Here is a 23,043-nt window from a genome sequence, read left to right as displayed (position 1 = left end):
GCAACTCGTCATAGGTAGCTGGTTATACGTGGGAGAGCCAGTGTGGTGTAGTGGTTAAGAGCGGTAGACTCGTAATCTGGTGAACCAGGTTCGCTTCCCCGCTCCTCCACATGCAGGTGCTGGGTGACCTTGGGCTAGTCACACTTCTCTGAAGTCTCTCAGCCCCACTCACCTCACATAGTGTTTGTTGTGAGGGAGGAAGGGAAAGGAGAATGTTAGCCGCTTTGAGACTCCTTTGGGTAGTGATAAAGCGGGATATCAAGTCCAAACTCTTCTTCTTCTTCTTCTTCTTCTTTAATTCCTTTTTTATCTATAAAAGGATCCTGTTCTTCCCCTGCCCACAAAGGCATGCTTATTATCAACAACTAATACTCTCCTAACAGTTTGCAGTCTGAGACAGTTCACACTTCAAAATAAACATTCACAGAACTGTGTTGAGTTTTTAATCCTAGAATAATTTTCCAATTTCTTTATGAAGCCATTATCTGGAGAGTGTCAGTTGAGTCAAATGATGTTCAAGTCAGATTCCTATAAGCCTTTCTGCAGATTCCAAGATGTGTTCCTAATGTAGCTATATTTATCCAACTCAAAACTTGCTTTGCAACTTCTCTGCCCTCTTGGAGGTCAACAGGCATTGTTCCCATTCTCAGTACAACAGTAAAAAAAAAAAAAACACAAGTTGAAACAGATCAACAGTTATCAAAATAATAATAATCAGTTGCTGCTTGTAAGACAACTCATCTTCCAGTAAAACCTGTAAAAATGGGATGAGGCAAACTTCCAAGAAGTTCCAACAAAATACGTTGGTATCTCGGTTTTAGAACAGTCTGGTTTAAGAACGATTTGGTTTACAAACTGCACAAAACCGGAAATAGTGTCATGGTTTGCAAACTTTACCTCTGTCTAAGAACGGAATCCGAACGGTGGAAGGGCACCGGCAGCGGGAGGCCTCATTAGGGAAAGGGTGCCTTGGTTTAAGACCGGTTTTTAAGAAGGGAGTTACAGAACGGGTTAAGTTCGTAAACCAAGGTACCACTGTACAGTGTTGGAAACTCTCTAACTTCACTGGGCTCTGCGTTCAACAAGGCAAATAACCACAGATTGAAGGTTTTCTTTACTCACCAAAATTGCAGCACACCCCATAGAGCATAAAAAGAGCCTTGCTGGATACCACCAAAGGCCTCTCTATTGCAGTGCCTTTTCCTACAGTAGCCAGGCAGAAGCCCATAAGCAAGACATGAAGGAAAAGCCCATCTTGGCATGTTGCCTCTGATCCCAGAGGACCATGACTACTAGCCATTTGATAGCCTTATTGTCCATAATCCCCTTTTAAAGACATCTAACTTTGCTGCTACATCTTGCAGCAATGAAAAGATCCCTGACTGTAGCCCATAAAATGGAACTTTAAAGACAAACAAATTCTAAGGTGTTTCAGCACTCCTCTGTAGTATGGAGAAAGTTCTCCCCCAAGCAACCGGAGACTAAACGGAAGCCTTTTTTGGTTTGAGTGAACAGTCTGCACTGTTAAGTTGTTCAGTTGTGACTGCTGGAAACAACACTTGTTTATGAGAGGTTAGAGTGACATTCCTATATAATCACCTGCACTAGAATATTTATTGAAGAATTGTGAAGCCTTGAGGCAAGCAATAACGTAAAGTACATTGTTTGCGGTATGCCCCCCCCCTTTATTTTTGTTACAACTATTTGTATCTCAGCTTTCAGGATACAAATCCTTACAAGTAACACAAAAGTACATGTTTTTAAAACCACGATAAACAATATCAACCTATAAAATGCCATCATACTCCTTTAGAGCCAGTGTGGTGTAGTGGTTAAGAGCAGTAGACTCGTAATCTGGGGAACCGGGTTCACGTCTCCGCTCCTCCACATGCAGCTGCTGGGTGACCTTGGGCCAGTCACACTTCTTTGAAGTCTCTCAGCCCCACTCACCTCACAGAGTGTTTGTTGTGGGGGAGGAAGGAAAAGGAGAATGTTAGCCGCTTTGAGACTCCTTCGGGTAGTAATAAAGCGGGATATCAAATCCAAACTCTTCTTCTTTCCACAGGGACGTTGATGGTAAAATGATCCTGGGGTGGAGGAGAGTGCTACTGCAGCAGGCTGCTGATGCCTTCTTCACTTGTCTCGCCTCCCTCTTCTTGGAGTACAGTGGTACCTCGGGTTACATATGCTTCAGGTTACATACGCTTCAGGTTACAGACTCCACTAACCCAGAAATAGTGCTTCAGGTTAAGAACTTTGCTTCAGGATGAGAACAGAAATCGTGCTCCGGCGGCGCGGTAGCAGCAGGAGGCCCCATTAGCTAAAGTGGTGCTTCAGGTTGAGAACAGTTTCAAGTTAAGTACGGACCTCTGGAATGAATTAAGTACTTAACCCGAGGTACCACTGTATTTCCCATAGCATTGTTGGTGGTGAAATCACAAGCAGGTGTCCTGCTTGCAAAGAGGCCCTACACACAAGCAGGAGCTCACACATCAGAGTTATTTTGCAGGCAGTTGTTGCAAGAAGCAGATGCAGCAACAGAGGCTGGGCTGAAAGCATAGGGCTATATTAATCTGTCACTCGAAACCAGTTTAAATTGTTTGCCTAAACAGGAAAACAGTGTCTGCCAATTTTGCATTAGGAGTTCCTGGTATGAGATATGTGCAAGAGTACTTTGGAGCTTCCTGTTGAGTAAGATCTAATGCTGTTCAACCTTAGCACTGACTGTGGCCTTAACTTGGAAATGTAATGAATTGGGCTGCATAAGTACCTCTGGGGCTGTATTATAGCGAGCCTTTGGTCCATCTTGACCAATGTTGCTTATTCCGGCAGTGACTCTTCAAGTTCTCATTGTTGTTGTTTAGTCGTTTAGTCATCTGCGACTCTTCTTGACCCCCTAGACCAGAGCACGCCAGGCACTCCTGTCTTCCGCTGCCTCCCGCAGTTTGGTCAAACTCAAGCTGGTAGCTTCGAGAACACTGTCCCACCATCTCGTTCTCTGTCGTCCCCTTTTCGTTGTGCCCTCCATCTTTCCCAACATCAGGGTCTTTTCCAGGGAGTCTTCTCTTCTCATGAGGTGGCCAAAGTATTGGAGCCTCGGCTTCAGGATCTGTCCCATGATAAAGAGACTTAGTGGTTTTTAATGGTAGGTGTTGTTGTTGTGTTGTATTATACTATCAATGTACATTGATTTATTTTTGGAGTTAAGATTAGGACTGGGATAAATTGTGTTCACAGAGCCCGTATTTTATACAGTTTATATATGATGTTTGTATGTCAATTTGCAGTGTGCTATGCCTAATAAAGGATTTTGAATTGAATTGGAAAAATTGGATCTGTCCTTCCAGTGAGCACTCAGGGCTGATTTCCTTCAGAATGGAGAGGTTTGATCTTCTTGCAGTCCATGGGACTCTCAAGAGTCTCCTCCAGCACCAGAATTCAGAACCATCAATTTTCGGCGATCAGCCTTCAAATTCTCAGGCAGGGCTATTTGCTTGGCTCAAGTAAATAGGGTTCCTTTTAACTGGAGATGTTTGTGACTAAGGACCAAACTTGATAGCATGTTTATTGCATGATTTCATTTAGCATTTCTGCATGCATTTATTTTAAGTAGCAGCCCATGGGTTAAGCTGAGCAGAGTAGACCAATGTGGATTTACCTCTCTTCCCCCCAACCCAATAACCCCTTCCCAAAATGTTTTGTATGCCCTGGGAAGAAATGCTCCATTGGCACAAATGGAGGGTTCTCCCACCTTACTCCAGCTGAGTTTTATTTCTATAGGGTGATTTGCACTGCTGTTGCAGCATGGAGAAAATAGTTATCCCCGTCCATGATATCAGCTCTGCTAGGAGGTCTCCCCACCACCACCATGGGGTTAAAAAAAAATTAAATAAAAAACCACACATCTGATATGCTAATTGCAGTCCTGAAATGAAAATTATGTCTAGTTTAGCTCTCAGTCCCAAGCAAGCATCTCCCATTAAAGGAATGCTGTGACCCCAGTGCTGATCACACACAAATCCCATGAGGCCATGTTTAAAATTCTAAAGCTAGATAAATTCATTACAGTAATGCAGTTAACATTGCATCTAGCTTGACCTTAAACCTCAGACAGTCTGCATGTAAATCACATGCTGCTAACCACCGAGGGCCGAAACTGATATGTCACTTCATGTTGCATTTTTCTTTTTAAATTGCTAATGGTAGAGGCAGGGGCCCCGATTTTCACCAGAAGGGGAGGGTTAGCTTTTTTCTCCCCTACTGCAATCCCAACAAGTTGCCTCCATGGAAGCTTTTCTCCTGGGGCTTATAGCAGGTACAGGTCAGGATCATGTTTTGGTTTTTGTTTAAAAAAACCCAAAAGAACAGAAAAAAGAGTTTTAAACCCTCCACTTGCACCAAGGTGCTAATTAAAAATGTTCCTGGTTAATTGCTAATAACAATTAAAAAGCCAAAGCTGCGACAACAGTAATATTCCTATCATTATGGCTGATTTGGCCCTGACCCATTGCATTTTCTAAAGCAGAGGAGGGCAGTCCTGAGGCTTGAGGGATATTGTTTGTGTATTTTTTCTAGGACCTTGGTAGCCATCATTTGGTATGAAAGAAATACATTTTGGATTAAATAATTCTGAGCCCAGAAATTTGCTTTAAATCCCTAAGGCACACAAGAATCCCTTCCTAGTTACCCCAAGCTTCCCTCATTTCAACAGTACAATTAAGGCAGGTGGAGTCATTTTGTTACTCCTATTATTAAACATTTGAGAGTCAGAAATTATTGATGATATGCTGTAAATCATGCAGACACACCAGTAAATCCCAATCTACCTTCCACCCCCTCCTCCAAAGGCTAACTGGAAGCTGGGAGGAGAAAATGTAAAATGAATACTTCCCAGGTGAGTGGGTGTTGACCTAGCCAATATATTAGAAGCTATCCATACTTGGGTATCTGTTCACATTGGGGGCCAAAAGCATACACCTAGAGCGTGAAAAATATTTTTGTTGAAGTGTGGGTTTCCTTCTGGTTTGTGGGTACTTGTACCCTTACCAGCTAAGTTTCTGTCCTGTGTGTATACAGCCAGCCTCCTTGCATTGGACTCACATTCTGCTGCACAGCAATAAAATAGAGGCTTTCAGGAACAAGCCGCACCTTCCTTCACCTAACCTAAAGCCACTCTGCATTTGCTCTCTGACGCGTCTCCCATTTTTCCTCTTCTGAAAGCGAGACACTGCTGTGCTTCCTAGGAGGCTCTCTTGGCTTTGATTAGCTACTATTGAAGTTTTCACGCAGGCTCTGCTCTCCTTGGGCACAGCAGGTGGCCTCTGCCTTCTCTTAAAGTTCTGCTGCTCTGCTCCTCAGCTCCCAAAGTTAAAACATGTCCGTCTGGTTTCGCTCCTACCACAAATGCGCACTAACAAACTTGTGGAGTGCTTTCTCTGTTGAACGATCCTAGGGTATCCTGCCAGGGTAGATAAGGAAACTAGATGTCCTTAATAATAATTTAAATAATAATTTTATTATTTATATCTCCACACTTCCAACACCCAACAGTAAATGACATAGTTGTAGCCAGTGCTCATTTTTCTCAAAAAAGAGGTGCCAAAAACTGAGTTCCGGCTGGAAAAAAAGCCCTGGTTGTAAAAGCATGAAGTGCCTTATTTTCCATTGTTACTCAAAACCTATATCTCTGGATAAGGTACAGCAATACACAGACCATTTACAAGAGTGCGTCTGGGAAATGGAGAATTAGGGAAGCACAGGGTTTAAGAAACACAACCCAATTATTCACTGAAAGGGAATTTGTTGCCCTACCTGTTCCAGTAATGCAGCCTTGTTTGATCAGTAACCAAGTTTTTGGTCTAACAGAAATTTATGAGCACTGAAAAGAAGGTAAAGGATTTTAAGATTTGCCCCATTGGGCACAATGGTTTTCCTACTTGGGAACTGGAAGGGACTTATCTTTCACAAATACTTCTCTCCCTGTTCCTCTGGATTTATTGGATGCACTCTTTTATGCATAATCGTGGGTGCTCAGCACAAAATTGTAACCAATGATGGCGTTCCAGCTTATTGGAGCACAGCTGCTTAAATTTTGTTGGTTTTGGTTTCTGCATTTTTTACCCTGTCTTTCAAATGTGCTCCCCGGTCAGCTTACAAGGTTTCAGAATAAAATACATAATGAAAGTCTACAACCACGAACGAACAAAAATTCACAGTAGTCCTAATGAAACAGTAGACATACTCAGACAACTAAAACTGGAGTTAAGCCTGCCTCAGTAGCCCTCAGGGCAGTTTACAGAAGAAGAATAAAGTCACAAGCCATTTTTAATGATGCCATGCTAGAATGACCTGCAAACAAAATGAGTTTGCACTCCATACTCTTACGTGCAACATAAGTTTTAGGGAAATAATGTGCCTTTAGTACTGTAAACCATAGAACAGGGCCTAGTTAAATCCTGCTATCCTGAAACTTGCTTTCTTTGATCACAGCGGTTTCTGTGTTCCAGTCGCAGTTCTGCTGCAGGAACCATGGGATACGTTGTGAATTCTGAATGACTGAACTGGCTGTGTTACAGAACTTCTGCGTTCTTTCTTTGGATCTTCCTCCCAAATCACTGGAACTAGCGTTTGGACCTTTATGTGCTTCTGTTTAGTCATTTTCCCAACTCCCCACAGCATCTGGAAGCTGAATTGTAGTTCTCTATAAATTTCAGAGGAGTATCTTGAGTTTACTTCAAGGAACTAAACCCTGGTACATACCATATACAAGAGTATATGGGATGGCCACACAACCTTTTAGCCAAACCACCATTGTCATGTGACTCCTGGTGGGTTGCCCAAGGGTGAATGTGTCACTTGGGCAAAGAAAAAAAGATTACTCATCCCTGCTTTTAAGCATCTTGGGACCCCAGATCCTAGTATCATGAGTAAGTGATGATAACTTCTGGCTATCTATGTTTTCTGCACCATGCATTTTCTGTCATGTCTCCCTTATTCACTTTTTTCCTAAAGTGGAAAGTCGCAAATGTTTTATCTTTTGTTTGCCCTTTTATACCCCTTTCCCAACACTCCAGTATCCTTTTGAGATAACATGACTAGAACTGGAAGTCAGGTAGAAGTGGAAATTTCTAGTCTTCTCCCCTTGGATCCTGGAAGATGGGGAGAGGAGTATGCATGAGGCAGAGACTTGCCTCTGCTTGTTCTGGATACTTCAAACCACAGTTCGAAGAATCCGCTGAACTGAACCTTTGTCTTTTCTTTTCTTTATCTGTGTGCTTCATAGGTACCAGGTGTTGTAGCGACAATTTCTTCTAATAGTAGAGGGTCTTCTTCCTTGCCAGAATATGCTGTTCAGACCTGTTAGTTTAGTTCATGAAGGTCTTGCCTGTAAAGCTTAAAGAGGAAAGAAATTGTCTGCTGTTTAAATTATTTCTTTTTTAAAAAGAAAAATAACTAAAGGTTTTATGGCAGAGTCTTCAATGGATGGCTTTCTGTAGTTTATTTCTTGCTACCCACTATCCTTCTTGGTCTGCTTTCGGAAAGCTGCAGGCAACAATGGCAAGGGCTTGGCTGTTTCCTCAATCTGCAGTGTTAATGACCTGATTTATGCCATGGAAAGGGCACAAGCACCCCCTTATTATTTATGAGGGAACTCATGCAGGCAGAAAACAACAGAATGGGTTTTCAGAGAAGTATTCCATTGTGCACAATGGGGCTCATTCCCTAGAATGGAACATTAGGATTGGAGCTCACCCCAAAATTGGAGCACATTTTGGGTTGCTTGTACTCCATAAATATTTAGGGTTGAATCCAGTGAAATAATTTCACAAGCAGAACACTGGGGTCATAGTGGATAGCTCCATGAAGTGTATGGAAGGAATAAGGAGAATTCCATTCTAAGGCTCATTATGAAAGGAATGGAAAATAAAACTGACAATGCAGTAGAACCTCTACTTACAACCTCCTCTACTTGGGCCTGATCCAAGTTGCAACCGCAACAAACCCAGAAGTAAATACCAGGTTTGCTGCGATTCGCGCATGCACAGAAGCAGTTTCTGCGGTTTGCACATGTGCAGAAGCGGCTGCCGCCGCCTACACATATACAGAGGTGTGTTGCTGCCGTATGCGCCTGCGCACACGGCGCTTCTACCAGCGACCCAGATTGACTTATGGACGGACCTCCGGAACCAATTATGTGCGTAAGTAGAGGTTTCACTGTATAGTAATTGTGTTCACACTTGGAATACCGGTGTATAGTTTTGGTCACTTCACCACAAAAAGGATATTTGTATAATTAGAAAGAATCGGGAAAGTGCATCAAAAATGATCAAGGGGGCGGAGCAACTCACCTATGAAGAAAGATTGCAGCATGTGGAACATTTTAGTTTGGAGAAAAGATAAGAGGTGACACGATAGAAGTTTATAAAATTATGCAGCACATGAAGAAAGTGGCTAGAGAACAGCTTTGCTCCCTCATAGCGCTGGAACTTGTGGACAGCCAAGGAAACCGAATGTTGGAAGATTCAGGACAGAGAAAAGGAAGCCCTTATCCACACAGCACATAGTTAAACTATGGAACTCCCTGCTACAGGAAGCAGTGATGGCCACTAACCTGGATGGCTTTAAAACAGGATTAGGCAAATTCATGGAGAAGAGGGCTATCAATGGCTACTAGCCAAGGTGGCTGTTCTCTGCCTCCACAGTTGGAGTCAGCAATGCGTCTCAATACCAGTCTCTAGAAACCACAGGCAGAAAGAGTGCCCTTGTGCTTGAATCCTGCTTTCGGGTTTCCCATAGGCATCTGGTGCCACTGTGAGAACCAGGTGCTGGACTAATGGACCACTGGCCTGATCCTGCAGGCTCTTCTTACATTCTTTTCAGAAAGCCTTGTGTGACCATTTCAGGTGCTTGCAACATTCAAATTCCCTGACATTGTACTGCGATGCTGGCTGGGTCAAGAGCTTGGATTGCACAGAGTAGATTTGTCCCCTTACGGAAGAGTGGATGCTTCTCTCTCTCAGCCCCCAGGATGACACACTTGCAGACACGAGCGTAGACATGCGTGCTTTCGACAGTACAACAGCACATGTAGTGCCTCCCAAGTGATTCCTTCCACGGTATGTCAAGGCTGAGACGTACTGGAGAGGCTGGGAGGCATCTTGCTGAAATGCTGCGTCTTCCACCCGCCAGAGTGCATGTCGGTTGAGTCACTGGCAGTTGTTGTTCCTTATTTTCCCTGCAGAAAGGAGCAGACAGAAGATGCCGTCACTGCTGTTTGCTTCTGTTCCCAGCGTTGACTGCGTGTTGATGAAACGGTTCCTTCTGCCCCCAAAGAGCTGCTTTGTGGCCACTTGTGATGATACGTTCTGAGGCTAAACATGCCTGTCCTCCACCGCTTTGTCTTTTCCTAGCTGCTTTGGGTAACTTGCACTGGAATTGGGGGGGGGGGGGGCCTTGAAATATTTTTGTTTACTGGGGCCAAGCCCAAAATTTACTAGAACAGGAAACCAGCAGCCATAGACACCTCTTTAACGCAATTTAAGAGGGACCACAGTGCCTGGAATTATTTCAGAGCCCCTTCTGAGCAGTTACTGGAGCTTGGAGAAGTGGCAGTCGGCATAAAATAAATAAAGCTGGGTGTGTGGCTTGGAAAATTAATAGGGCTGCACTTGGAGTTTTCAGTCCATTCTTGCTAAGCACTGCGGAAGTAACAAAAACATGAAGTCTCCGCTTGATTTGCCCCTGTGTAGTTCATACCCCACAGGTCAAGTGAAGTATCATCGGAGCAGAAGAGCACCCACAGACTCCTGAAAACAGAGGAGTTAAAAGCTGTTGCATTAGTTGGTGTCTGGTTCTGGCAGCAGAGATGGGCTACAGGGGCTGGGGAAGTAATGTCTGGCCAAGTCTGGCAGAAGAGATGCAGAAATAAAAATATTTCATGCAGTTGGGGGGAATAGCATTTGTGATTACTCGCAAAAAGTCAAAGGTGAATGAAAATACAGTTTTTGTTAAACATGTAGCCTTAGTGAAGCATTCGCAGGCTGTGGTTGATGTGAGCTGCAATCCAAAACTTGGAGGGCACCTGGCTGGTGAAGACTGCCCCCCCCCTTTTTTAAAGGCAGAACTGGCTTGTTGTTGGTGTTGTTTAGTCGTTCAGTCGTGTCCGACTCTTCGTGACCCCATGGACCAGAGCACGCCAGGCACTTCTGTCTTCCACTGCCACCCGCAGTTTGGTCAGATTCATGTTTGTAGCTTCGAGAACACTGTCTAACCATCTTGTCCTCTGTCGTCCCCTTCTCCTTGTGCCCTCCATCTTTCCCAACATCAGGGTCTTTTCCAGTGAGTCTTCTCTTCTCATGAGGTGGCCAAAGTATTGGAGCCTCAGCTTCACGATCTGTCCTTCCAGTGAGCACTCAGGGCTGATTTCCTTAAGAATGGATGCATTTGATCTTCTTGCAGTCCATGGGACTCTCAAGAGTCTCCTCCAGCACCATAATTCAAAAGCGTCAATTCTTTGGCGATCAGCCTTCTTTATGGTCCAGCTCTCACTTCCATACATCACTACTGGGAAAACCATAGCTTTTAATATATGGACCTTTGTTGGCAAGGTGATGTCTCTACTTTTTAAAATGCTGTCTAGGTTTGCCATTGCTTTCCTCCCAAGAAGCAGGCGTCTCTTAATTTCGTGGCTGCTGTCACCATCAGCAGTGATCATGGAGCCCAAGAAAGTAAAATCTCTCACTGCCTCCATTTCCTCCCCTTCTATTTGCCAGGAGGTGATGGGACCGGTGGCCATGATCTTCGTTTTTTTGATGTTGAGCTTCAGACCATATTTTGCGCTCTCCTCTTTCACCCTCAATAAAAGGTTTTTTAATTCCTCCTCACTTTCTGCCATCAAGGTTGTGTCATCTGCATATCTGAGGTTGTTGATATTTCTTCCAGCAATCTTAATTCCGGCTTGGGATTCATCCAGCCCAGCCTTTCGCATGATGAATTCTGCATATAAGTTAAATAACCAGGGAGACAAAATACAGCCTTGTCGTACTCCTTTCCCAATTTTGAACCAATCAGTTGTTCCATATCCAGTTCTAACTGTAGCTTCTTGTCCCACATAGAGATTTCTCAAGAGACAGATGAGGTGATCAGGCACTCCCATTTCTTTAAGAACTTGCCATAGTTTGCTGTGGTCGACACAGTCAAAGGCTTTTGCATAGTCAATGAAGCAGAAGTAGATGTCTTTCTGGAACTCTCTAGCTTTCTCCATAATCCAGCGCATGTTTGCAATTTGGTCTCTGGTTCCCCTGCCTCTTCTAAATCCAGCTTGCACATCTGGGAGTTCTCGGTCCACATACTGCTTGAGCCTTCCTTGAAGAATTTTAAGCATAACCTTGCTAGCGTGTGAAATGAGTGCAATTGTGCGGTAGTTGGAGCATTCTTTAGCACTGCCCTTCTTTGGGATTGGGATGTAGACTGACCTTCTCCAATCTTCTGGCCACTGCTGAGTTTTCCAAACTTGCTGGCATATTGAGTGTAGCACCTTGACAGCATCATCTTTTAAAATTTTAAATAGTTCAGCTGGAATACCATCACTTCCACTGGCCTTGTTATTTGCAATGCTTTCTAAGGCCCATTTGACTTCACTCTCCAGGATGTCTGGCTCAAGGTCAGCAACCACCCTGCTTGGGGTGTACAAGACATCCATATCTTTCTGATATAATTCCTCTGTGTATTCTTGCCACCTCTTCTTGATGTCTTCTGCTTCTGTTAGGTCCTTACCACTTTTGTCCTTTATTATGGTAATCTTTGAACGAAATGTTCCTTTCATATCTCCAGTTTTCTTGAACAGATCTCTGGTTCTTCCCATTCTGTTGTTTTCCTCTATTTCTTTGCATTGCTCATTTAAGAAGGCCTTCTTGTCTCTCCTTGCTATTTTTTGGAATTCTGCATTCAATTTCCTGTATCTTTCTCTATCTCCCTCGCATTTTGCTTGCCTTCTCTCCTCCGCTATTTGTAAGGCCTCATTGGACAGCCACTTTGCTTTCTTGCATTTCCTTTTCATTGGGATGGTTTTCGTTGCTGCCTCCTGTATAATGTTTCGAGCCTCCATCCATAGTTCTTCAGGCACTCTGTCCACCAAATCTAAATCCTTAAACCTGTTCCTCACTTCAACTGTGTATTCATAAGGGATTTGGTTTAGATTGTATCTTGCCGGCCCAGTGGTTTTTCCTACTTTCTTCAGTTTAAGCTTGAATTTTGCTATAAGAAGCTGATGATCTGAGCCACAGTCAGCTCCAGGTCTTGTTTGGCAAGTTACCAGCTATTAAAAGGCTGTGTTGCTTTAATCGTACGAAAGGGAACAATTCATGTGAGAAAACTGCATGTGAAGAAGAGCAACAATTGCAGAACACAATCTAAGCTAAAGTACCAATAATGTTAGGCGTGTTGGAGTAGTCCTGTTGCTTTTCAGAGTGGCTTAAAATGCTCTGCTGTCATAACCACACTTTTCTTCAAGCATATTCCGTGCACAGCTAAGGGGCTTGATGCTGGAAGAAGGGTTGGTTGGTATTATGGTTGTGGCATTTTGGAAAAACCATTTCACTCCGTTTCTCATATTGTTGGCAGGGAATCTGTTGCTTATGCACTCTGCCTCTTTCATAATCCTCTTGCAATCAGAGTCTGTCAAGTCAGGTACCTTTTTGCATGAAAGGGAGCTTGGTATATATGGAGTAAAATGGGGGGTGAGATTGAATGTTGCCACCCTTACAAAAAAGACATATTCTAATTTTCCTCCACGTTGAGGTCAAGAGTGGTGCTTCCGTTGGCAATATTCCTTGAATTTGTAATCCACAAATCATGCATCTACACACAAGATTGTCTGTTTAGTTTCTGGTGGGGGGAAATGAATAGGTTTTGTCAGTCTGCTCTAATTTCGGACCTCGGCTTAATTCCTGAAGAGTAGCCATGGTTTGTTGGTAGCAAGAAAAGATAAAAACTGTTCCAGCTCCTTAGGAACTGACAGGCCTATTGTGACATGAGCTTCAGGGCAGCAGCTTACTCTTTCAGATGTTTTTAAAAGAATTAAGATCATTCGTAGCTTTGAAGTTGGCACTGAATGCATTTTAGAACATTTTGAATCAGCAGTGGAATTCTGTTTCTCGGTAGCATGTGTTAGGGGATTCCATGGAATAATATATCCTAGAATGCAGTGTCTCATGGATATTGTGCAGATTGCATGGAGGAAAGAGTCTTCAGTCTTTTTTTCTTGAAAAGAACTTTAGAGCAATAAGAAAAGCACCTAAACAAGCCTCAAACAAAGGGTTAGGAAGTGAAAATTCTGTCTTTGGTGATTATAATTGGGAACCTCACAAGATCCAGTGCCCTTCGTTTCTGTGGGTTCTACATAGAAGAGCTTCTTGGTGGATTGTGCCCAGGCAAAACCTATTTATATGCGCAAGCATTTTAAAGTTTTAAGATGGAATTAGTCTGCGTTGATTCTTTTATCTGTCTCCATATGTTTGGCGAATATGCTTTGTTGTTTTTGGTATACTGTCGTTTTCATAGGTATAGATGAAGAGCAGGTAGAAGAATAATAGTAATTAGTTACTAAATCATCATCTCCTTGACATAACAGTAATGTCAGTCCGTTGGGGCCAACTCTATGTGAAGTGTTGACGTCTTCTAGGAATCAAGGTGAATCAACCAAAATATTTTGTACAGGCTGTTTACCACCTTTCACAGCTTAATGGGTTTCGGACATGACCAGCGTGGAGTGTATTTGATCTAGTGACCTTGAGATGTAACTGTCCCCACTCGCAGAATTCTGTTTGCAGCCTCCTGGATGATCCATCATAGAAGTCTACAGGCCAACATTTTTAAAAGATAGCAACCTTAATTCAAAGCAAACTTAAAGTATCTGGACTCTAACCTCTTGAATATAAATCAAGTATGCTTTTCCTGCCTCGCCAAACGCAAAAACCAATATGTTATCCCAGCTCTAATTTAGAAGGTACAAAACATTAATGATGTGATATCTTCCCTTGTTCAAACATAGCTGATGGTTTTCCTTTTCTTCCAACAGGATCCAACAGCAGCCTCTATATCTGACAGAGACTGTGACACGAGAGAGGGAGAAACTGTAGCTATGAATTACAAACCATCCCCCCTACAAGTGAAACTAGGTAGGTTTTATGCATCTGGGCATATATTGAAGGAGCTCTGTGGTTTGGGTACTTGGCTATGGCAGTTGCACATACAGTGGTACCTTGGTTCTCAAACTTAATCCGTTCCGGAAGTCCGTTCCAAAACCAAGGTGCGCTTTCCCATAGAAGGTAATGCAAAACAGATTAATCCATTCCAGACTTTTAAAAACAACCCCTAAAACAGCAATTTAACATGAATTTTACTTTCAAGCAAGACCATTGATCCATAAAATGAAAGCAATAAACAATGTGCTGCAGTCACACAATCAATCAGTAGCTTAACTGGGTTCCACACAGTCGCAAAAACAACAACAAAAAAAGAGCTACCAAAATGCAAAGTAAATAGCAAAAACAGCATAACGCTCAAAACGGAACTGTGGCACTCAAATCAGAAGTGTAAGACTCAAAACGGAGCACATTCAGCTTCTGAAAAATGTTCACAAACTGGAACACTTACTTCCGGGTTTGTAGTGTTTGGGTTCCAAGTTGTTTTAGTCCCAAGGCGTTTGAGAACCAAGCTGCCACTGTACTTAATTTCCTAGAACTTGTCTCCATCTTGTTTTCCCCTTCTCTCTCTGCCTCTCATGGCAAATGTACACTGGCAACATACACTTGTTTCACCATCATCTCTTTCCTTTAAAGAAACCTTGGAACTGCATGTGAGAGTTGGGGGGGGTGGTAAAGAACAGAACTCTTGGTGCCCACACTAAGCTGCAGTTCTCAGGATTTGGGCTAGAGGAATCCATGACAATTCATCTTTGTATGAAGCCAGTATGATTTAATGGTGTACACATACAACATTCTTTCTCCTCTCCCACATAAGAACCCTGTTGGACCAAAGACCTAGTCCAGTATCCTTTCCCCCCACAGATTAGAAACCAGCAAGCAGGACAGGGGGAAAATAGTCTTTCTCCTACTGCTGATCCTCAGCAACTGGTATTCAAAGGGATAATGCCTTTGATCCTGAAGATGGAATCCAGCCATCATGCCCAGTAGCCATTGAAAGACACATTCTGTTGGAATTCCTGCTCCATGATTGCAGTCATGGGATTGTTGTCTTTCACATGTTGGTGTATATTTTGACTCCACAGAGTGAGAAGTGACGGAGACAGGATGTTTGTGTTACTGTGAAGTGGGACTATTGTCCCTTGTTCTTTCTCTTTGCTGTCTGATGCTAGAGAGAGAGGGAGCCATGTTGCAGTGCTCTGTGTGTTTATATGTAAATAAAGTAGATTAGCCAAAATGCTGAGTCGCTGAGGTCTGTCACGCAAGATGTGCAAACTCTGCGGATCCCTAAATGTGCCGGTGTCGGTTGGCCTCGGTTGCTGTGATGTTTGGGCTGAAGAAAGCTTTTGAAGCTCCCAAACGAACGACCAGGAGGGAGAGAACATGCCAGTTGGGCATGTGTCTCTACCAGTGTCCTACTCAAGTGTAGGACGAGCTCCTGACACATTCTCCATGAATCTGTCTAGTTCTCTTTTCAAAACATTCACATTTGCCTTCTCCTCATTTCATGGTGAATTCCATAAAACAATATACCATGAGAAGAAGAATTATCTTTTGTCTGACTGACCGACCGACCATTCAGCTTCATTGAATGACACCAGGTTCTAATATCATAGGAGTGGAAGTAGTGCCACTGATAGGAACCACCATAGGTTTTACCATTTTATTAATTTATTTAATAAATTTTTTGCACCGCTTGATGGTAAAAAACAAACAAGCCTCAATGCGGTTTACCAAAAGATAAAACACTTAAATTGATGAGAATTCACAGCCATACTATGTGTTGTTGTTGTTTAGTCGTTTAGTCGTGTCCGCCTCTCCGTGACCCCCTGGACCAGAGCACGCCAGGCCCTCCTGTCTTCCACTGCCTCCCGCAGTTTGGTCAGACTCATGTTTGTAGCTTGTAGCCATACTATAAAGCACCCGAAAGCTGAAATACTAAAACAGATTAAAATTACCTCAACTTTCTAAGCATCAGGGTATGCTTGTCAAAACAAGAATGTTTTAAGCAGGTGCCAAAAAATACAGTTAAGGCGCTTGCTTGATCTCAGATAAGCAGGGAGTTCCAAAGTGCAGCTGCTGCCACACTAAGCAATAGAGTTCTTGCAAATGCAACCATGACCTACTATTTGAAATTGATGTACTATGCAAAAGGCATGTAAATAGATATGTCTCTAGTTGCTGTGGGTCACTGATAATGTTGCAACCTTGAAGACACCTTCTTGTTTGGATGCCTTGCTTGTTACCCATATCGGTAGGATTTTCCCTGTTGCCACTTCGCGGCTTCTGTTTGGTCATCACCCCTGCCCCCATTTATTTCTACTGTTATTCTGCTCTTATGCAGGCCTTCCAATGGGGACTGATAATTTTATGTTGTCTGTTTGCTTTGGCATTTGTGCTTATTTTGGGTGACAGGTCATTTTTAAGGATAGGCACCTTGTCATTTGTTTGGGAAGTTATATGGTAAATGGTAAATGACATAGCCTTGGGAGTTAGAGGCAAGAGGGCTCATCTGAACAGATGCAAGGCATGAAATTAATAATGGCAAGCCAATGAAAACATGTCAGAGCTAGGAGGGGACAAAAGGTATCAAAATCCTTCTATAATAACAAACGTCTTTGAAAGTCCGTTTTGTAGAGCAGCAGACTTGGGGGCGGGGAGCAATTCCCAGAACTGCACAAACTGTTGTTAATGAAGCTTATGCAATCTTAAGTAGACCTTCTGGTTTCTAATGAAATCTGTTGATTCCTGGTCACCTCTACTGAATATCATGTGCTTAACTTGTAAAATGCATATTACAACTCCTGTAAAAAGTGAAGATCTAGTCCTAGAAGGGAAAAGAAAAGCAGGTGAGATTTTTCAGATGTACCACCAACTCACTATGCTTAATACTTTGCATTTACATAGCATATTAACTTACATGCATTACCTCAGTAATCATTAGACGGGGAGTAGGGCGCTGTGGGTTAAACCACATGCCGATCAGAAGGTCAGCGGTTCGAATCCCCATGACGGGGTGAGCTCCCGTTGCTCCGTCCCTGCTGCTGCCAACCTAGCAGTTCGAAAGCAAGTCAAAGTGCAAGTAAATAAATAGGTACCGCTCTGGCGGGAAGGTAAATTGTAGGAAAATGGTTGCTTATATATATTGGCATGGAAAGAAGTTTCTTACTGGACAAAGCAAGATGCTGCTTGGGGCATGAACAACGCGTGGACAGTTCATGCCAATGTAGCGATTGGTCCATGTAACATGATCTTAGGGGGCGTGATGTACTGTACATTCTTTATCTGCTAGCTGAGAGATTGTTGCAGAGAACTCCTGCAGAGACTTCAATAAAGGTGGGCAGCAGCTTTTGAGCTGTGTGAGAGAGCCCTTAAAAATCCAGCTTGGTGTGTGAGATTCTTTTCAAGCTAACTTGGTGAAAAACTGCCTCATCCCAGAGAAGACGAGCTGGTTCTCGTCATTTGGCGCCCCGTGTGACTGACTTCGGACTTCACGTTGCTTCTCAGCGCTCACCTACGCCCGTGCAAGGGCTCCAGACGCGTCCTTCATCCGTTCTTCGGATCCCAGGTGAGAGCGCTCCCTTACGTTCTGCTATCATGGGGCAGTCCCTTTCACCACCACAAAAGAATTTTTTTGATGAACTTAAGTTTCTCCTTGCCAGCAACAATCTTGTTGTGAATGATGCTGATCTCAAAGCCTTAATTGAAGTTCTTGACACCCATTTTCCCTGTTACCCCCAAGATGGTACGTGGGATTTGACGGAATGGGAGAAAATAGGACATTTTTTTCAAAATCACCCGGAGATTGATGCAAGAATTTTACATGCTTGGTGCCAAGTTCACAAGGCTATGTCTTTTCTAAATCCTGCAAATATTCTTCTTGCGGTAAAACCTTCTGCACCTTCTGTGTTTTTGTGTCCCTGCCTGCCAACGGCACAAATTCTGGACCTGCCGGCTTCTGTCTCTTCGAAAGCTCCAGATCCTCCCGTATCTACAGCTCCCCCACCCTCCCTCTCTCTGCATTCCTGGCCTCTCGGCGCCATCTCCACCCCCTCGTCCACCCCTCTTCAAGCAGCTCTTCCGCCGTTAATTGCCTTTGATTCTGCTACACCTAATCTTTTCCCTGTGCTTGCTCCCGGTGGAGGGCCTCACAGACTTGAACAATTTGACTTGCAATTTATAAAAGAGTTCTCTTCCTCTGTTGCCGCTGCTGCTGGCATTGTGCCATCTCCTCCAGCCCCAGCCATGCTTACACAGGCTGAGGTACTCGATGGACTGCCGGGAGGGAGAAATTTCCTTACCATTGCTCAGCAATTGCCCCTGGATCCTCAGTATTGGGAAGCTACCACCGTTGCCGTCACTCAGGATGCTTTGGCTTCAGTCCCAGATGACAAAAACAAGGGAGGGGGTCATTGGGGCACTCTTAAAAGGCAAGTTCAGGATGTGGCAGCCCAAGAAGTGATTGTACGTCAGCTTGCAATTGACAATGCAAATAAAGACTGTAAGCAAGTGCTACGCCCTTTGATGACAACTCCTAATATGGCCATTGCAGATATGCTCAAGGCCTGCCAATCTGTGGGCAAGGCTTGTCTGCTGTCCTCCACTGGATTTCAAAATTTTGCTAAGGACAAAACTTGAGAAAAGCTTGCAGTGGTTTTTCTTCTGCCATGGGGGGGGGCAGAGGCACCTGTGTGATTCAGTTCACAAAAGACAGGCCGCACCGAAAACATATTACAATCTTTTTTCCTCTCCCCCTGCACAGACTCTCACATAGAGATGTTGCTTTTCACCTTTTGGCTCTGTTCCCAGAAATATGTTGCAAATCAATGTACCTAGACAAGGTTGCCTTAAATCTGAGAAAGTGAAAGCATCTTTGTTCTCGGCTCTGGATTTTTTACAGCGATTTTTTTTATGGCTTGGCTCGTGTGTTTTTTTTTTTTGTCTTAGAGGAAAATGCATTTTTTAAAAATGTTTTGTTGTTATGGGAAAAACCCCATACTTTGAAGACTGACAACGGCTCTGCATATATTTTTCTGGCTTTTTCTGACTTTTGCTCTTTGTGGGATATTAAGTTGCTTTACAGGACTAGCAATCATTGAGCGTGCACATTTGACTTTTAAGACCCTCCTCAATAAGCAATTAGGAGGACGTTTGGCTCCTGTCCCTGAAATACCTAACACTGTGCATCAAGTGTTATTCACCTTAAATCATCTGTTGTATCCTCACAACAGGAATTTTACACCTGCTGAGCTTCACTTCAGGAGGGAAGAAGTGTTGCAGCACCCTTTAGTGTCTTACAGGTTGCTTCCAGACCCAGAGTGGAAAGGTCCAACTCCCCTGATTTCCTGGGACACCAGCGTCTTGAAACCATTCTTCACGCTGTCTGCCAGTGGAGATCTGCCATCTGACTTCAATCCACATTGCAGCTGGAGACATCGCCACATTCCTTCCAACTGTGCCTTCCACAGCTGTTCCTGTGTTTCCTGGCATGCTGAAGGGCCATCTCCGTCCTTATCGCATTGGCCCTCCTACTCACTGGGAAGCCAATTTGATTACCAAGTACCAGTACAGTTTTGCTGCATCTTGCCTGAGGAATTGCTTGGGTTTTATTCCCCAATTACGACTACCCCATTTGTGTTGCTACCTACAACTGGGGTTGGAATTTTGATTCAGTACAAGGAACCGTGAATGTAGCCTATTTACAGCAAATGGGCTCTTGTGTTTGCAAAAATGGTTGTGTTGCCTCTTCTGGATTGTGGTTTTTACATGCCAATAATCGAGCCTCGAAATATCACGCAGGTTGCTCTGAAGCAGCCATTGGAGTGATCTACCATTCTCATCCTTATTGCCCCCATGAACAATCAGTTTGGCATGGGCCCCACAACTCTAAACACCTGCAGAACTTTGTAAGACGCTGCCGTGATGCTCCCTTACAAAAAGCAAGAAAACCTGAGATATATCATCAGATTTGGAGTAATAATATCTATATTAAGGACATAAATCATTTTGCTTTTATGCTTAATCTTTCTGATTGTTGGGTGTGTATGCATATTCCTCCTTATTCAAAGCGGTCTGGCATATTATTGCATGTTATTTTAGTAAATGCTTCATATAAGATTAGCAATAATATGAAGGATGTTTGTATAAGTTTATCTCCTGTGTTTTTGTCGCTTGTAGAAACAGCGTCTCATTGCTTTTTTTAAAAAATTACAATAGCAGTAAATTTTTAGGTCATTATCCATATGTTTTTGGAGTTTGTGCTTTAATTCATTTTCATTTTTGTATGTATATATCTGATTAATCAAATCAATATTTCTGCAACAATTAATTGTTGGAACAAATGATAGCTCATAATCCTTTGAATCCACCTGAGGGTTTTGACCCATGGGAATGGCTTTTCTCTTGGTTACCTAATGGTGAATGGTTAAGAAAAATTTTGTTGATTATAATTGCATTAATTGTTGGATTTATAATTCTCTGTTGTTGCATTCAATGCTTACCTTCCTTGCTTGCTCAATGCAGTGCCTGGTGGAATAAACCACGTCCAGCCTCTGGGCTGACTAGAAGGATTTATGTGGCACAATATAAACGCTTAGCAAATTCCGTGTATGATGCTGATTAAAATTGTTTTCATTTGCGCTTAAATATATAAAGAAAAGAGGGCATGTAGGAAAATGGTTGCTTATATATATTGGCATGGAAAGAAGTTTCTTACTGGACAAAGCAAGATGCTGCTTGGGGCATGAACAACGCGTGGACAGTTCATGCCAATGTAGCGATTGGTCCATGTAACATGATCTTAGGGGGCGTGATGTACTGTACATTCTTTATCTGCTAGCTGAGAGATTGTTGCAGAGAACTCCTGCAGAGACTTCAATAAAGGTGGGCAGCAGCTTTTGAGCTGTGTGAGAGAGCCCTTAAAAATCCAGCTTGGTGTGTGAGATTCTTTTCAAGCTAACTTGGTGAAAAACTGCCTCATCCCAGAGAAGACGAGCTGGTTCTCGTCAGTAAATGGCGTTTCCGTACGCGGCTCTGGTTCGCCAGAAGCGGCTTAGTCATGCTGGCCACATGACCCGGAAAGCTGTACACCAGTTCCCTCGGCCAATAAAGCGAGATGAGCGCCGCAACCCCAGAGTCGGCCACGACTGGACCTAATGGTCAGGGGTCCCTTTACCTTTAGGGAACCTCCAGATGTTGTTGGACTGCAGCTGCTATCAGCCCCAGCCAGCATGGCCAGAGGTTGAGTTGTCGCCCAGCAGCTTCTGGAAAGCCACAGATACTTCATTCCTGCCTTAGCACAATCCTGTGTAAGGTTCAGCATTATTTGTATGTTGCAACTCTGGGATTGAGGCGGAAAGTGTGATTTGCCTAAGGCTACCACATGAGTTTGATTTGAACTGAGGGTTCCAGGTTGGCAGCTCCGTCTCTTGTAGCATTTAGATTTTTTCCCCCACACCTCCCAGTGTGGAGCATGACTTTCACTCCTTTAAGTATGGGAAATCCATAGATCAAGAAATGCCCCCCAAGGTTTGAACTGAACAATGCCATGAAATTTTGTTATATCTTGCAGGATGAGTTGAGTCACCCCAAGTAATTATGAGGCCTCCAGTGCTGAATTGCTACAAGCTTGTCTTGTGCTAATATTGGAACACTAAAGTATTAAGCATTAGGGACTGCCAGTTGTAAACCAAAATTCCTTCTCTTGACTATGTTATCTGCACTACAGCTACTTTAAAAGTGCTTTGAATGTCTACATAGTGTGGGTAAAGCACCTCTTTTAGTGGTGATCATATCAGAACATGAGCTGGAAAACTGCAACTAAATGTGTATGTACATTGCAAGAAATTAATATTACTAAAGCCCTGGTCTGTTTGCTGTGTCCTTCATTTCCACGTGTCACCAGGAGCTGTGTTAACATGTGAAAACCTTAAAGCCATACAGTCTAGAAACATATTTGTTTCAAAATGAAAGCCAAAGTTCACACATTTCAAGCAGATAGTTGTGCACTGAGCTGTCCGGTTCAGAATTGTGTAGGCACATAATTCCTCTTCCCTCCCATGAAGTGGTTGTGTTAACTCCAGGCTTCAGTGACCTCAGGTTAATGGATTGTCTCTGCTTTTCAGAGGCTGTCTTTGTGGATGTCAAAGGAATGATATGTTTGGGGAAGTAGAAAGGAGGCGGCAGAGACTGACTTGCACATGTCATGTGGTGGTCTTGTCTATTGAATTGTATTGATCCATCAGGGGTACTAAATTGCTCTGCTGACTGGAAGAGGAAATAAGGGAAGGAAATACTAATCATTGTCCATTCAGAAGGTGACACAGTTCCAGCATTCAAGATAATGGCCTCATGTTCATGTCTTGACAGTTTGAAATCTTGATTGATGCACCCCTGACTTGGGAAAGGGAGTCTGCACCCTCCTCCCTGCATCTCCCAGTTTCCCAGAGCAAATGCTATTTTTCCTCAAGAGTACCTATGCGTTTGGCCTTTATGGGAAATAGAATAACCACCACAACTGTATCAAAGAGCAGGTAGAATCATAGAATCATAGAGTTGGAAGAGACCACAGGGGCCATCGAGTCCAACCCCCTGCCAAGCAGGAACCACCATCAGACCACTCCTGACATATGGTTGTCAAGCCTCTGCTTAAAGACCTCCAAAGAAGGAGACTCCACCACACTCCTTGGCAGCAAATTCCACTGTCAAACAGCTCTTACTGTCAGGAAGTTCTTCCTAATGTTTAGGTGGAATCTTCTTTCTTGTAGTTTGGATCCATTGCTCCGTGTCCGCTTCTCTGGAGCAGCAGAAAACAACCTTTCTCCCTCCTCTATGTGACATC

General features: G+C 43.4%; 1 protein-coding gene across 2 annotated transcripts in view; it reads left to right on the top strand.

Moving 5' to 3' along the window:
- The window catches only part of FAM219A (family with sequence similarity 219 member A), a 71,392-nt gene that overhangs the window by 22,059 nt on the left and 26,290 nt on the right, over positions 1-23,043 (top strand). For both annotated transcript variants that reach the window (XM_083403238.1, XM_083403237.1), the window contains exon 2: positions 14,078-14,177. In XM_083403238.1, coding sequence (XP_083259364.1) covers positions 14,078-14,177 — 100 coding nt within the window. The remainder of the gene's footprint in view (positions 1-14,077; positions 14,178-23,043) is intronic.

Source organism: Podarcis tiliguerta (genome assembly GCF_965153285.1).
Source record: "Podarcis tiliguerta genome assembly, chromosome: 11".
NCBI classification, from domain to species: Eukaryota; Metazoa; Chordata; class Lepidosauria; order Squamata; family Lacertidae; genus Podarcis; species Podarcis tiliguerta.
The sequence above is the reverse complement of the archived record's forward strand: the minus strand, read 5'-3'. Positions and strand labels throughout refer to the sequence as shown.